The sequence below is a fragment of the Adiantum capillus-veneris genome, chromosome 5, assembly GCF_014529385.1.
Source record: "Adiantum capillus-veneris isolate H3 chromosome 5, ASM1452938v2, whole genome shotgun sequence".
NCBI lineage: Eukaryota > Viridiplantae > Streptophyta > Polypodiopsida > Polypodiales > Pteridaceae > Adiantum > Adiantum capillus-veneris.
Genome location: NC_140935.1, coordinates 98,035,025 through 98,051,512, shown reverse-complemented (window position 1 = coordinate 98,051,512; position 16,488 = coordinate 98,035,025). Strand labels below are relative to the sequence as shown.

The 16,488-nt window shown below is 41.8% G+C and overlaps 2 protein-coding genes across 2 annotated transcripts; both read right to left on the bottom strand.

Annotated features, from left to right (window-relative positions):
• Positions 1-10,916: 10,916 nt before the first annotated feature.
• Positions 10,917-11,742, bottom strand: LOC147457798 (uncharacterized). Its single transcript, XM_086512588.1, has one exon. It carries the CDS (start codon positions 11,740-11,742, stop codon positions 11,239-11,241), a length of 504 nt encoding a protein of 167 aa, XP_086368714.1. The 3' UTR covers positions 10,917-11,238.
• Positions 11,743-11,866: 124 nt separating this feature from the next.
• Positions 11,867-14,734, bottom strand: LOC147457797 (putative xyloglucan glycosyltransferase 9). The gene is made up of 5 exons (XM_086512587.1): positions 14,018-14,734; positions 13,627-13,935; positions 13,230-13,520; positions 12,590-12,703; positions 11,867-12,508 (listed from the first exon to the last, which is right to left on the bottom strand). The coding sequence occupies exons 1-5, from the start codon at positions 14,732-14,734 to the stop codon at positions 11,867-11,869; spliced, it is 2,073 nt and encodes a 690-aa protein (XP_086368713.1).
• Positions 14,735-16,488: the final 1,754 nt, after the last annotated feature.

The window sequence follows — 16,488 nt, the reverse complement described above, 5'->3', positions numbered from 1 at the left end:
CTGCTAGCAATAGTAGCAATCTTTGTGGGCCCCTTCTCCATTGTCTCAGTATGAATCTCATTTCCTTCTAAAATGTGGACCACCACAACTCCTGCCTTGGCTCAACACTTCCATATTCCAGCAAGGTCGCAGTTTTAGCAAGAGATCAACTTCATCTTGATTCTCTTGCATCTTAGAGACATAAGTTCCCTATCTCCTTGCAAGGGCACTTTGGCATACCATCAAGCAACAATTCTCTCTCGCCTCTGTATCTTTAATATCTTGAGCATGATGGTTTCCAAAAAACAAGACTTGACTTACAACACCTTATGATATGAGCTAAGAGTGTAGGTTCCTCATGCTAGACCTCATGATTGGAAAGGAAAAAGGGGGGCAAGAACCCCCTGATCATCCGCATGCACCAAGATGACAAGGGATCTCTTGCCCCCTTTTTCTTTCCAATAAGGAGCTCTAGCATGGGGATAATTTCCATTTGAGGTTTTCAAACATGTGCATGCGAACAAGGGTGGGGCTCTTGCCCCCTTTTTGCTTTCCAATCAAGAGCTATAGCATGGGGAAATTTTCAATTTGAGGTTCTCATACATGACTCGAACGTGGGCAAAAGGCCCTTTTTTTTTTAATTGGTTGCTCAAACTTGAGGAGAAACTTACTTCAAAGATCAACAAAAATAAGGAGACAAGAACATGTCTATCTTAAACTATATGGTCGTGGGAAAAAAGGGGAGCTCCTACTTGCTTTCATTTTGTAATTTATGACTCGAGCATTTAAGAAGAATCAGTTAAGTACTCCAATAGTAAGGCAATTCAATCATGTGCTCCCTTATAGTGCTCCCAAGACTCCTAGAAAGGCTCAAAGAAGAGTAGTACTCTATGATACATGTAGGGTATAGGACCTAGTATAGCGACACATGGTTCCAATCGTAGTAGTTTTAGGAGATATTTTGTATATGTGTGGGGAATGTGAAGATAGCATCAGATTTGTTAAAAAAAATAAGAATCAAATAATACAAAGGTTTATATGTTTTCTTTCCCATCACAATCTTTATTTCAAAGAAATTATGGTTTAGGCTTCTTGAGAGATTAGAGACACTCAAGCCACAGTATTAGTACACTCTTCAAAAAATACAAGAGAACATATAAACAAGGTTCCACGCATACTTTAATTTATGTTCTCTGAATTGGAGCAGGATTTATCTCCTTTGTGGCAACTGTATACTTTTACTAGCTCCTCTGTCTAGTGTGTCATACAAAAAAAAACCTCGAGGCTTTGTGGGATCGTCAATGACCTCATCGAAACTTCTCAAATCCATTGAGAGATAATATTTCTCTACTTGTTCATGGATATGGATTTCTCCATGCTATGCAATTACATGTCAAAGTCAACGATGTGGAAGTGTAGAGTTAGAGAGAGAGAATGCTAAAGAGAGAGAGGGGGAGAGAGATAAAAGAGAGAGAGAGAGAGAGATTATGCTTAGAAATTTAATGTGTAGATTACAAGACGGTCAGGAAGCTCCATTTGTGAACTGTGAACACATCATGTCCTGGATTTTAAAAGATAATGAACTTTGGAACACACCTTATCCATAAGCCTGCCAATAATAATGGAATTTGTAGCACAATAAAGGGGGCCACAAAACTTGCTACTGTTACTATCACTCACGTTCCCTTCTTTGGCTAAAGCATGTTGTGGCAACCACCACTGAACTAGAAGGTTGGAGTCATTGCCATTGTACTCTAAGCCACACATGTAGACTTTGTTGAGTACTTGGAAGAATTGTTGTCACTATTGTGCTCATCGAGCATGCCTTTACCTTTGTCCTTTTCAAGCTCTTACATTTTCCTTTGACTTTACAATCCCAAGACCAATGGATATTGACCTCTCTCAAGGACTTTGATTGAGCAAAGGCAGCTAAATGAGTGCTACTCCAACCACTTTCCATAGCCGATTGTTGAACAAAGAAGACCTTTAGGTTTAAATAGATTGGATTATAGATATAGTGCACACATGAATGGAATCATGATGCGTTTGTTTGCACTTGGTGAATACTTCTAGTCAAATGGAACATTGCACACATGGCCCCTTTCGTTTAGCAGAAGCTCTTGATGCAAGCAACAGCTTTTTCTACAGCGCTTGCAAGCTTGTTGCAAGCCATCTGCAACCACTAGGCTTTGTTCCTGAATGTGAGCATTCCCAACGAACGAATCCTTGGGGGGCTGAAGAAATCGCTCGATGGGATTGGAAATGCAATATGTACCATGACAAAATAATGGTGGGACACCTCTACTTTTTGAGCGGAATTGGCATCGATCGGAGCTAATGTGCACACTACAAGAGGCTTGCTAAAGCATTTCAAAACACTCTTGTCCAAAAAGATGTGGCAAGGGGTGCATCTCGAAATGCGCCGAGAGAGCAGGGTCTAGCCATCGCTTATGTCTCAAGATGCAAGCAAAAACTACTTCCACTCCAGTATTTCTCTAAAAGTTGCTCCTCCTTTGCAACAGAGTCTCCCAACATCAATGACCAAAGCTCTAATACCGTGTCGAATTCAACGATGCAAAAGTGTAGAGTTAGGGAGAGAAAATGCACGAGCAAGGGGGTGGGGGAGAGAGAGAGAGAGAGAGAGAGAGAGAGAGAGAGAGAGAGAGAGAGAGAGAGAGAGAGAGAGAGAGAGAGAGAGAGAGAGAGAGAGAGAGAGTACGTTCTGAACCAACCAAAGTTTCAAAGAATTATACTATTATACAAGGGGGGAAGAAGTCTCTATTTATCCAAATTTGATAATAGATTGACTATTGAATGAAGCATTGACCATGAAAATTTTAACCAAGCAGAACGTGGTCTTGTTTAAGCAAGACTTTGTGAGTACATTTGATAGTCTATCAGACATTTGCCACTGTGCCATGTTTCTCTGTTAAGCACCTTGCAAATTATGACTTTGTGTTGCATTTTGAATAGAATCAGCAAATTATTTTCCACACAAAGGGGTGATCTTTATAGCACAGATGGGGTGCCATGGCAAGAGGTTGCACGTTTGATATATGAAATTTTTCCTATGAGCTTGATTATGATGCATCAAGTTCAATTTCACCAAGCTTGCTCAAGTTTGTTTGTTTAATTCTAGATTACCCTAAACGTCTCTTTTGTGATTGAAATGTACCTTTTAATTGGCATGATTATTCCCAAGTGGAACGTGTTCTCTAAAAGTCTACTTACTAGTTGCATGGACTTAGCACAAAAAATGAGGGGTTTTTGGTCACTATGTGATGGCAAAGCACATATGCAAGTTTATCATGGAGGCGGCTAGAGTGGGCCTTGTGATACATCATACTTGGACATTTTTTGCAAGTCCAAGGTGTGATGGCATCCTATGATTAGAGAGGCGGTACATTGATCACGCATTTGTTTCATTTAGGATCTGCTCGACCTCACCATTTGCCAATGGCATCATGCTAGCCATGATGTTCCCACATACAATAGGGGGGCTAGGGATGCTATTGATCCGGATTTGTTTCCATTCACATACTAGATGGCACGGTCTCTTTGACAAATGTTGACAGTGTCCTTGTCAGAGGTGGTGCAAGAGGTCTTTGCTATTCTTCAGGCAAGCTAACTTGTCTTTGTTTGTTGTCATTGTATTTCAAATTTGATGGTGTTTCAAAGTTTTTACTTGTCGATACATATTAGGTGGCTTTGTTTGTGTTATGGCTAGGTGGTTGCTAGCCACATTTACCGGCCACCATGACTATGTTCTAGTTGTGTTTATGGGGTGTTGTGGCTTGGAATAAGCTAGTGTAAACGATGGGAGACATTGCATGTGTTTACAACCTCAATGATGTGTTCCATGAAGGGTGTTTGTCCACCATTGTATATGGGCTCATGTCATGTAGAGAGAAAGATTAGGTATTTAAAAACATATCTAGACACATGTTTTCAATTCTACTTATATGTTTCATGCATTGTTAGGGATTGTAGTTGGTGCTTACCATGTGACTCTAGCATGTGACTTTTGTCTTGTTCGATAATGGTTCCCTTGTTAGCAATGATTTTTATATGCATGGTGGGTACTTTTTAGAAAGTAGTATGAAAGGGTGTTGGTAATGCGTGTGCTAGTCTAGCGTACACATTGTCCGGTCGTGCCAGTGGACTTGCCCGTAGGACCCATGTCCTTACATTACCCCCCCCCCCCCCTTGGAGAATCGTTTTTGTCCTCGAAAACAAACGTAGGAAAATGTTTCTTAAGTGCGGAGACATTCTCCCATGTAGAACCTTCTTCAGGTCTATCTAGCCATTTTACCAACACCTGTCGTCTGACATGATGTCTGGTGCGAAGCTCATGAGAATCCAAAATCTTTTCGAGCTCACGAGGGATGCTTGGCGGTTCGATAAGGTCAACTAACACACCTATGTCAATGACATTATCATTCTGTCCTAGCTGTTTTTGTAAACGGCTAATATGAAAAACAGGATGAACTCATGAGTGCTCTGGAAGAGCTAACTTATAGGCCACTTGACCTATACGTTTTAGAATGGTAAACGGTCCACAATAGCGTGGTGAAAGTTTAGCAACTTTTTCCGTCTTCAGACTTTTTGAATGCTTCGGAACTTTGAGGAAAACCTTGTCTCCTTCTTCAAAAGTGACAAGACAATGATGCTCATCTGTGTACTTCTTATATCGATCTTGAGCTTGCTTAACATTCTGTCGAGCAACTCGAAGGATGTCAAAATGGTCTTGGAGAAAGTCCTTCGCTTGTTGTATCTTTACTTTGGCCAACCCCACTAAAATGGGTGATCTAGGTTCAAATCCATATAAAAGCATGAATGGACTAAATCCTGTAGTCACATGCTTTGAACTATTATAAGCAAATTCCAATATAGGTAAGTAGTCGTCCCAATTGGTTTGCTTCTTGCTAACATACGCTCGTAGCATATTCTCTAGCACTTGATTAACTCTTTCGGTTTGACCATCTGTTTCTGGATGATCAACCGTACATAGATTAAGTTTAGTTTCCAACTTTTGAAGCACAGCTCTCCAGAAGTGATTATCGAACTTTCAATATTTGTCACTAACGATACTAGTTGGAAGACCGTAAAGTTTATATTTATGCTCTATAAATAGCCGTGCTAATTTCGGTGTCTAAACTCTAGTCTTAGTGAGAATGAATCGACCCATCTTTGTGAGACGGTCTACAATTACCCATATGGCATCATGGCCACGATTTGTAGTAGGTAGTCCTACTGCAAAATCCATAGAGACACTCTCCCACTTACCTTGTGGAATCTCTAAAGGATGTAAAAGGCCACCTACCTTGAGGCCCTCTCCCTTATTAACTTGGCACTGTTGGCAATTTAGTACGTACTCTTGAACATCATGATGTAAGCCCGGCCAATAAAATTGCCGTCAAACTAAGACATGCGTCTTACAAATACATGGATGACCAGCACTTGGATTATCGTGACACTCAAATAAGATTTGGCGCCTAGTGTCTGAGTCCTTTGGCACACATACTCTACCCTTGTGGAGTAAGTAGCCATCATCAATGGAAAAACTCTTCCATCGCTTAAGCTCTTCCTGAGTAGGGGTGGAGCTCTATGTGTTGGAATTTTTATATGCGCGTGTAGAGACATGTTGATCTGGCTGTATAGAGACATGTGAGTGTGAGGGATCCCTTTTTAAAACTGCACTCCACACTTTAGCATATGATTGATCTTGTGCACTCTTGCCACGTAATGACTCCAAAAATCCACTATTTATTTCCGTGAAAGCAAGTGAACTAATCTGAGGCATCCGACTTAGTGCATCCGCTACTACATTATATCGCCCCTTGCGATATCGTAGCTTACAATCATAATCTTGAAGGATTTTGCCCATCTAGCTTTATAGCCCTTCAAGTCTGTTTGAGTAGTAAACCATTTGATACTCTCATGGTCAAAAACTACTTCAAACTTGGCACCATATAAATAGTGTCGCCACTTTCGTAAAGCGTGAATTATGGCATAGAGCTCTCTCTCATAGACAGAATAATTTTGTTGAGCTCTATCTAAATTTTTACTTTCAAAGGCTATAGGTCTTCCCTCCTGGAGAAGTACCGCACCAATTGCTTTATCACTATCATCAGTCTCTACCACAAATGGCTTAAGTGGGTCAACAATTGCTAGGATGGGAGCAGTGGCTATAGCTTCCTTGAGTTGTTCAAAACTGCGTTTTTGGGCTTCTTCCCAAGAAAAGGTCTTACCTTTTGCTTTAAGTTGATCCGTCATAGGAACAGCGATTTTGGCATAATCATGGATATACTGTCGATAAAATCCAGCCATACCTAAAAATATTCGAAGCTCCTCAACCGTGTTGGGATGTGGCCATCGAAGTATGGTAGCGACCTTGTCAGGGTCCATTTTGATGCCAGAATAAGAGATCACATGACCGAGGTAATGTATCTCTATTTTAAAGAAATTGCACTTGCTTTGCTTAGCATACGTTCGTGAGCTCGTAGCTGTTCGAACACTAATCGTAAGTGTTCTATGTGTTCATCCTCGGTCTTACTGTAAATGAGAATGTCATCAAGGAAAACCACAACAAATTTTCCAAGATAGGGACGTAAGACACTATCCATGAGTGTCATAAATGTAGCTGGAGCATTGGTTAGACCAAAAGGCATAACCAAAATTTCAAAATGCCCGAACCGTGTTCTAAAGGCAGTTTTGGAGATATCTTGCAAAAGGATACACACCTGGTGGTATCCTTAATGAAGATCTATCTTTGTATAGTATCTTGCCCCATGGAGTTGATCAAACAACTTATCCACTCGAGGCAGAGGATACTTATTCTTGATGGTTATGGTGTTTAATCCGCGATACTACGCACATGCGCATAGTACCATCTTTCTTTTTTACCAATAGAATTGGTGATGCCCAAGGCGAAGTGCTAGGTCTAATGAAACCACGGGCGAGGTAGTCAGCCAAGTGACTCTCAACCTCCTTGGCTTCTTTAGCACTCATACGATAAGGTGGTTTACTCACCGGTTTAGTGCCTGGCAAGACATCTATGCCATGTTGCACATCATGTGTAGGGGGTAAACCGGACGGTAAATCACTTGAGAATACATCACTATACTCCGTGAATAAGTGAGTCAACTTTTGCCGTGCAAAAGGAGAAAGTAAACTAGAGTTATGATGGGATGGAGAATCTTGTAATTCCTATTATGTTTGTTTTACAATAGTTGCACATTGCTCTATAGAATTAAAATTGAGAGCACTTTGCACGTTAGATTTGTTAACACTTTGTTTATCATTAGAATTCATTGCGCTTTGCATACCATTACTAGAATTCACCGCACTTTTCTCTTGAGAATTCACACGACTTGGAGATAAGCAGTAACACAAAAAGACTTCATCTATTAAATCTGCTTTCTGCAAAATAGAAAGCTCGGCTGTACATATAAGAGGTGCAGATAGTATACTTTTCTCACCAAGCAAAAACAGCACATGTTTACCATTGGCCATAAAGGTAAGGAGTTGTGTTCATAACTAGTGTGCAATGTGTTTCTTAAACCATGCAGCCACTCCCGTCCTAAAACTACATCAGTACGGTCCATGTTCATAACTTAATAGTCAAGAGTCATCGTATGATCTTGAACAAGAAGCTCAACCCTTTGAACTACCGTGTCCCATACTTCTTTATCATTCCCCGACATCTACTCCACCACATACTTGTGGGAGCAGGGAGTCCGTGTAAGCTTCAATTGCTTGATTAGCTTATAGTTCAAGAAGTTATGAGTTGCACCATCATCCACTAAAGTACGAACACGTTGTTCGTTAATAGTGACATGCATGTGATAAATCATGAGGGCCAAAGGTGGGCTGCCACATTGAAGCACGCACACAACACTCGTGCTTTTCTCTCATATGAAGAACCTCTACAACACAATATTTAGGAGATGAATCTAATGTGAGGCATTGCACTATGTGCACGGCCTTTGCTTTGCCTTGCAAAAGAGGACAATCTTTCTTGTTATGTTGGTCCAAAAGACATCTAAAACACAAATTGTGTTTTTTTGCACGCTCAAAATCAGCAATGTTGAGAGACCCATATGGAGTATCTCCTGCTTGCTTAGGCTTCTTAGCCTCTTGTGGCCGTGGAGAGGTAGATTATCTCTTATTCCTCTTGGAATATGGAAGATCTACCTCACCATTGGCTCTTAACCACATTGCTCTTAGCAAAATTATTCTTAAAGTAGGGACCATTTCCTTTCCTCTCTTGGTCATCATCATATCTTTGGGCATGACTGATGGCTTCTTCCAAAGTTTTTGGATGTCGGGTTTTGACATGAAGACGATAGTCTTTGTCAAGACCCCTATTAAAACCCGGTATCTTTTGGAATTCATCTAGACCTTATAGTTTTAATATGATTTTCGATACTTCAAAAGGTACTGTGTGAGAGAGAGGCCAGACATGCGGCATGCATCCCATGCTAACCAATTCTTATCTTCTTCATTGGAGTGCAAAAACTCTTTGGAAAAAGAAGCTTGAAACGCAGTCCAAGACGGAGGACGAGCATCTATTGAAAATGTCATCCACCACTTATAGACCTTACTTTGAAGAGATAGACTTGTTTCCACATCCATCTTTATATCCGGGGTGTGTTTCAATCTATGAATATCACTCCATTTATGTAAGAATGTATTGACCGCATCCTTGTTGCGATCACGCTCTTCCCCGTGAAACTCAAGATAATGGTGATATTCTTAAGTAATGCATTGCTACCTTCTGCATCTTCTGAAGCACTTGTCTCTTGGACTCCTTGAGTCATGCGAGTTTGGTTCCCTTGAACCATGCCACTTATGGCTCCTTGAGCCGCTTGTGAATTCATAAATTTCACAAGTAACTCAATAAGATTGGTAACATTTGCATTGAGTGCAGAGAGGTTGCGTTCAAATACGCTTTGGCAATTTTTCAAAGTCTTGAAAGCAACCATATCTACAAGGCCATGATCTCCTAGATCATCATCATCATGCATATTAGTGTCAGCAGCACCCGTGGTGTCATGATTTCAGTCTACGTGCTCAAAATCAAAAGTGTGTTTAGGTGAGATATCCTCACTGGCCATGGTAAACACACACTAATGTAAAGAGAGAGAGAAAAAAAACGTCAACTTGTACCTTGTGAAATTGAAGTTTTTGTGTTTTATATGCTCCGCGATCTGCATCGCATGCAAACCTCGCGTTGCCAAAATTGTAGCGCTTCACGTGTCGTTCGTCATAAGAACACCTTTGTTGATTCTTCACAAAAATTCATCATTTTTGTGAAGTCTTTTGTTCACTTTGAAGCTACCTTCTTAAAAGAAAAAGATTTTTTGGAAGAAAACTTGCCTTCCTCCAAGAAGCGAAAAGGAAAGGTGAAACTACTTCCTTAAAGTTTGAAGCTTTCCTTTTTCTTATAGCTTTCCTTTCACACAAGTAAGCTATCTTTCCTTGTTAATTAACAACAAGGGTCAATAACTTGATGGTAAAATGTTGGCCTCTTACCCTCGTGGAGTGGGTTCTACCATCTTTTATACAAGGGTTAGCCTTCGGAGCCTCGGTGTCTTCGAGTTGCCGATCGAGTTTGCCTTGGTCGCTCGCTGTGGAGGACGTAGATGGAGCGGCCGCGGCCGATTGTCACTGTCTGTCTTCGAGACACACACAAGAAACTATGTCTATCTTCTTTTGCTACACAACGGGGACATCGATGTCTACAGAACGTGAAAAAGAAGCAACGCATCGCATGTACAGACAACCCGCTTTTCTCCTCCTCCAAGGATAGATCGGATAGCAATGAAAAAACGATGGTAATGCGTGTGTTAGTTTTCACCTAACCGTGCTATCTTATGACCTCTCCCTAACGTACACATTGTCCGACCGTGCCGGTGACCTTCCCCGTAGGACCCATGTCCTTACATAGTATTATTATTTTGTGGTTAGTATAACTTGCTTTGAACAATGCTCCACTTTTTGGGCACATTGGTGGGTTCCTGTCAAAATAATTGTGAAAAAATGTTTTATTAAATTAATTGCTTTCACATGATGAGTGCATGCATAATGGATGGTGGGTTCCCATTTCAAACATTAACAACTGTTAAATTCCATGTGGAAGCCCTGCTAGGATAGTTAGTTTAAGGATTTAAAAATAGACCATCAACAAAGGGGACTCTTGTCCAAAAAAAAAAAAGATGCTTACGTGGTTGTGGTAAGTTTCGGCTATACAAAGTAATAATTTGTGGTATAACTAGCTTTGGACAATGCTTTCAACTTTACGATATGAGTTATTGCTTTAAATACATGATGGGTTTTTGTTCTAGGCATTGCCAAGAAGCTATGTATGTTTGGCTTTATATGTATTGTGGATTCGTACTTGTATGCATGTTTGGTTTGATCAATACATGCATGCACTTATGTTTTGATCACTTTGCACCGATGTTTGGCTTGTATGCTACAATCACTTTACACTAGTATGTATGCATGTTTGCTGCAATCACTTTCCAGCTTAATGTAGCAAGCTTAATCATGTGGGAATATTGGCTAATAAGGTACAAAAAAAGCTCGAAAGCACAAAAACCAAAGCTCCATTCTCCATTCACCTAGTCTGAATACACATGGAATTTAACAATGCTTTGACACATGTGGACAATGCTTTCAACTTTACAATACGAGTTATTGCTTTACATACCTGATGGGTTTTTGCTCCACGCATTGCCAAGAAGCTATGTATGTTTGGCTTTATATGTATTGTGGATTCTTACTTGTATGCATATTTGGTTTGATCAATGCAATGCATGCACTTATGTTTAGATCACTTTGCACCAACTTGTATGCATGTATGAATGTTTGGCTTGTATGCATGTATGCTACAATCACTTTACACTGGTCTGTATGCATGTTTGCTGCAATCACTTTCCAGAATAATGTAGCAAGCTTAATCATTTGGAAATATTGGCTAAGAAGGTACAAAAAAGCTCGATAGCACAGAAACAAAAGCTCCATTCGCCTACTCTGAATACACTATGTGTATGTGATGGGTACATGTGTGTCCACGCTCGGGAACCAACACTTGGCTTTTACCCAAGCACTCTATCTAGGCAAGCATAATTTCTTTTCTGAAGAAGGTGCCAATATTATGATTGGTCGGCTCTATAAGTGAAATGTATCATGAAAGAGACACTAACGAATTGAAGGCAATGGCTCCATAATTTCATCTGAACTTGCAAGATATCAATTTCTAAACATGAAATCTACTTTCAACACTCTCCACATACACAGACACATGGAAGAGCAAAGGGTGGTGCAATACATAGCCGAGACAAGCAAGCACACCTTTGCCCGATGCAACACATAAATATGGTTAGGCAGATCACACGCATGCTCAGCACCATGAATGCAAGCAGAACAAGGATGAATCGAATCATAGGACACAAGAGAGGACCAACAAACGATAATAACAAGGGTGTGCATGTAGGTTGCAAGAGAAATCAACACCAAGACGAATGATCTGCTTCTTTTCAGACCAAAAGAATTAACCTTACAATGAATGTGGACCCTCTGCAAGGCAAAATAAATTAAATACAAACTGCCTTCAAAGAACCTCGGTATCTCGTTTGCTGCAACTCTGCAGGCCATTAACCCGACGAGGCTGCTGAGATCATCATCAAAACGACTGCCATAGCTCTGCTGGGCATCTTTGTGATAGCGAAGCTGAAATAGTTGTGCGCAACACATAGGACTAGTAGAAAATTTGCACAATGCCGCTGCCAATGAGCCGTTTTAGGAATCTAGTATGAAACTTGTTATTCAATGCACTCATCTGACTCTTCAGTCACAATGCGCTTGCGGAAAATTGCAATCAGCTCACTTGCTCCCCAATGAGATCCAGCCCAACTAAGAGAAAGGAGACACCTTGAAACAGCAAGAAGTAGAAATGTATACCCTGCACTGATAGTAAGCTTCGTACCGCCGCAATCAACAGAAGAAATGCCAGAGCAAGTTCTTTCCTATATAGCTGATTGACCTTTTTCTTCTTGGGTTTTACCAACTGATTGCTAGAATCAGACAATGCATCAAGACCAGACTCAGAAGCCCCTCTATAGAGTTTGCTTTGTTCAATGTTGGCTTGCTCTTCCTTTTCGACAAGTCCCACTAAATCCGTCTCTGAAGCTCTACCGACCTTTTTTGTCACTACCCACTCGTATGCACTTCCAAGCTGAAACAGGCCGGAGACCATTGCATGAAACTTGGTGACTGACATCGTGTTCTCAAACAAGAGATACGGCACAATGAATGGAAGAGATTTTGGCACCGGGGCAATGTTCATCAGGGACATAACACCGGGCACATAGCATATTACCCAGGCAGGTAAATGAGCCTCGGGAACAAACATTGTCAATGGGAGAACAATGCAGAAGAGTGTGAATGAATAGAAAGGGAGGATAAGCTTCCTCAGCAAAAAGAAAAGAAAAATCAGATTTGATTTTTTCCAAATAGATATCTGCACAAAGAGATCATATATCAGTAACATTACGATTAGCTCAGTCAAGAAGATCTCTTGAAGTGATTGAATGCAGCTTACCTTGGAAGTAATGATATCGGGCAGACACAATCTAAATAGTTGCATCGGACCAGAATGCCAACGATGTTGTTGTTTCCTGTAAGCCTCGTAGCTCTCTGGTACTTCACATAGGCACTGCAAAGGCAAACCGAGGGTTTGAGATTCTGAAACAGAGGGAATGGCATATTGTTCTCCACCCAACCTGGAAAGAAATAGCCCTTGCTGCTCACGCCCCTGAACTGCATGCCATGTGGGCTCAATGCCACTTGCCCAAGCCTTGCCTGGGCCCTTGTCCTCACACAGACACAATTGAGCAATCATGCTCGCTTGCTCCAAATTGCATGCATGGGGGCTCTATGTATAGAAGGCTATTTATATGGGTTTGGTCACGAGAAGTGTCGTCATCATTCCCTATTTTGGTGGAGGCTAGAGCTGCATGTAGGGCGTGCTCCTACCCTCTCTCTTAACATATCAAAAGTATCATACAGCACTACAATATACATACATAAACAACCCATTGCACATGAGTCTATGAAAATGGCATCCACTCATATGCATCAATGCATGTACGCACAGACAGAAAACCTCAACCCCTATGTCACCATACAGAGACTCCATGCAGGACAAATACATGTGAACAAAGATGCCCTTGTCCACTTACCTTCACATCATTCAAAAAGACGAACTTCCATCCATTCAAGTGGGCTCGAACAGCAATGTCCATGTCCTCAACAGTAGTGCGTTCCAACCATCCTCCTGATTCTTCAAGTGCTTTTATCCTCCAGACACCGGCCGTTCCATTGAATCCAAAGAAATTCAAGAAAATGCCATTGACCTGTTGCTCTACCTCAAAATGGTATGATAAATTAATAAACTGAAGCCGTGTTAAGAGATTTTCATCCTTATTGACAAAGGACCAGCGTGCTTGCACAAGACCCAGCTCATCATTGTCCTGCAGAAACAGGCCAATAGTCAGAAATAAAAGAACCCAAAATTCTGAGTTGAGAGGTGTTTTATACAATTACCAAAGTGCTTAACATAATGCAAGCCATTTTCACCTTAAAATGTACAATTGTCTGTTTGAGGAAATCCGGCTGTGGCTGAAAATCAGCATCAAATATAGCAACAAACTCATAGTCTTTAACATATTCACAACTCATGGCTGACTTCAAATTGCCCGCCTTGTAGCCAGTCCGTATGAGACGATGTCTATAAACTATTCTCAGCCCCTTCTGGTGCCACTTTTGCACCTCTCCTTTAATCAACATCTGGGTTTCTTTGTCATCTGAGTCGTCCAAGACTTGCACCAGCATTCTATCCCTTGGCCAGTCCATTTGCGCTACCGCACCAATTGACTGCTGATAAACCTGGCATCACTTGACATGTTAGAAACTGATAAGATTCTTAGAAAGCATAATAATTCACTTCTTCTGCTAATGCCATCTTTACCTCCTTCTCATTGCACATTGGGATTTGAATGAGCACCATAGGGTAGCTAGAGTAAGGCTGCTCCACATCACTTGCCTCAAAAGAATGCTCCTTTGGAACTGGCTTAATCCTTTTTAGCTTGATCCACATGCACCCAAGACATTGTGTGATGCGGTCTAGTGATTGAATTAAAAACAAAACGATGCAAATGTTCGCCAAAGATTGCAATGGAGGAGCCAAATAATTTGCTCTCACATACACCCATGTGACATAGATAGAATGAAGAAAGCCCTGTATGTCTTCTGCACCAGGGATGTGCATGTGTGCTGATGTAAAATGCCATCCCTTCATGTGGGCTATAAGCTCAAAACAGAGCATTAAAGTGGCAAATGTCAGTAGTGCTTTGATTGTGCTGAAAAGCCTGCTCCTTTGTGGCTCAACCTTGACGCCTTCTCGAAAAATGAGGCGTTTTTTGATGGTGGAGAGCAAGCCACAAAGCCCCTGAGCACCCCAAGTGACCCAACCTGCTGCTTGGTGGGCCCTAAGAAGCATGACCCATGTGAGCTGCTTAGCATTTTTGCCTCTCTCTTTATCAGCAAACACAAGATCATGTTCAGTCGTTGAGCTCGGAAGCTCAAGCATCGACCAGTTGTCAGGATTCTCCATTTTGACTACTACGGGGGTTCCATTCAAGTTATTCTTCCGCCACCATTCCATGAAGTCGAAATGGGGGGGCATGCTGAGATTTGAATAGCAAAGAGCAAGAGGATGGGATACCTGAACAGAGTTAATGAGCACCTTCAGAGCTGCGATCTGCAGGAAAATGAGGTTCGCCCAATAGAGTATGGAAAGGGCGTCAATACACACCTGCCCACCACTTCAGAAAGCCCTTCAAGCGATGGAGAGCTATCCGAAATGAGATTAGAAAGAAGACAGAGCTTGCAACCAGGCAAGCTTTCGATTGAAAGGGAAGGGCCTGGCGAAACAGAGAAGACTTTGGAAGCAAGCTCAGGAGACCCCAAATTGAAGCATCTTGGAGATGGAAGGGAGCAGACTCAGCAGAGGACCCAAATTGGGGTTAAGAAAGGGAGGAGGAAGCGACAAGAGAAGAGAACTCTGGAGTCTGCTTGCCGCTGCGAATGAGGGGCAGGGACAAGCGCTATATGAACGCAAAGTGGCAAAAACTCGCAAGCTTGCAAAGAGAGCTGCGGCCTGTTCTTTTTGGCGGCCCTCCTTCTGGGAATTTCTGTGATTCAAAATTTGGTACGGCTTTAGCGTGTTGGTTGACGTGTGTTCCCACCCCATCATCTGCTGCCGACGCCAAAAAGTTACACGGCAATCTTCCCAGAGTGGAATGGCTTAGGCCCCTTTCACACTGGGGCGGGCATGGAGCGGCCATGCCTACTTGGCGTGCCACTATTCGACGAGAAAAAGGTGAATTTTGGGCTCGAGGGCATGTCAGATGGGCAGCGTTAACCCACTGGCCAACGTTTCAAGAGCATGATCAACTACAAAACAGCCTACAGGAAGTGTTTTCACAGGGATTGAACTTTGACTGCCAATGAGAAACGTGGACGACTTGCCAGCCTACCTATTCCAATTTGCTGCTTGCTCATCTTAAACCCAGCGCAACACCTTCTACGGTTGTCCATAATGAGCAAGAGTCGGGCACCCGCCCTAGTGTGGCAAGGGCCCTATTCAAGATTATGGCAATTTTCTATGTTTTTTGGAGATCACCTCCATATGTTCGCTACACAGAGGTGGAGGGCTTCTTCCAATGCATTTGACTTAGTCCCATACCTTTCCAAATATTCTTTCGGGCTTAGGAACAAACTTCATCCACCTCTAGTGTGGGGGTGCTCCAACCAACCCCCATAACAATGTATCGCATGTAGCACTAATGTATAGCATGTAGCACTACCAATAGTTGCTTCCAATCATCATAACATATGTTTTTGATGCTTTGGAGCCCAAAGGCTTGTTGCACAAAGCTAAATAGTTGCAAGAGATGCAATTTGTAGCATCATATGGGGCATTTGCAGGATGTATAAAAGGTCTTTCTATTGTGAAAGCGACCTCAAAATTGGAAGGCCTATAAGGAGGTGCTCTTTAGCCTGCTCCTGTAAGTCCAAGCTTGGATGTTGCAGAAGTAGTGTGAGCTTTTCTTGCTATCGACATTCGGTCCAAGTAAAATAGTGATGTTGCCGAAACATCGACATCTGAAGGTGGATGGGAGTTGTGGAAGGATCTTTGCAAGTATACAATAGAAAATGATAGCAATGCAAGTGTTGTACTACTTAGCCGACAACATCTTTGGGTGGTATTCGACAGATGATGAAGATACGACGACTTGCAAGCACAACTAGTGAGCAACGACAAGAATTCTAAAATTTGGTGGTGGAGTTCACAAAGGCAGTCGTCATTGCATGGGGTGAATCAGACATAACACACTATATGGTAAGTGCTTGTTGTTACCATATACATGTGGTAGT

Bases quoted from the DNA above. Each gene is read 5' to 3' on its own strand.
- LOC147457797 (XM_086512587.1), bottom strand. From the start codon at position 14,734: ATGCCCCCCCATTTCGACTTCATGGAATGGTGGCGGAAGAATAACTTG. The intron at 13,936-14,017 runs GTAAAGATGGCA...AAGTGATGCCAG, and splicing joins CAATGTGCAATGAGAAGGAG to GTTTATCAGCAGTCAATTGG. The intron at 12,509-12,589 runs GTAAGCTGCATT...CTCTTTGTGCAG, and splicing joins CCGATATCATTACTTCCAAG to ATATCTATTTGGAAAAAATC.
- LOC147457798 (XM_086512588.1), bottom strand. From the start codon at position 11,742: ATGTGTTGCGCACAACTATTTCAGCTTCGCTATCACAAAGATGCCCAG.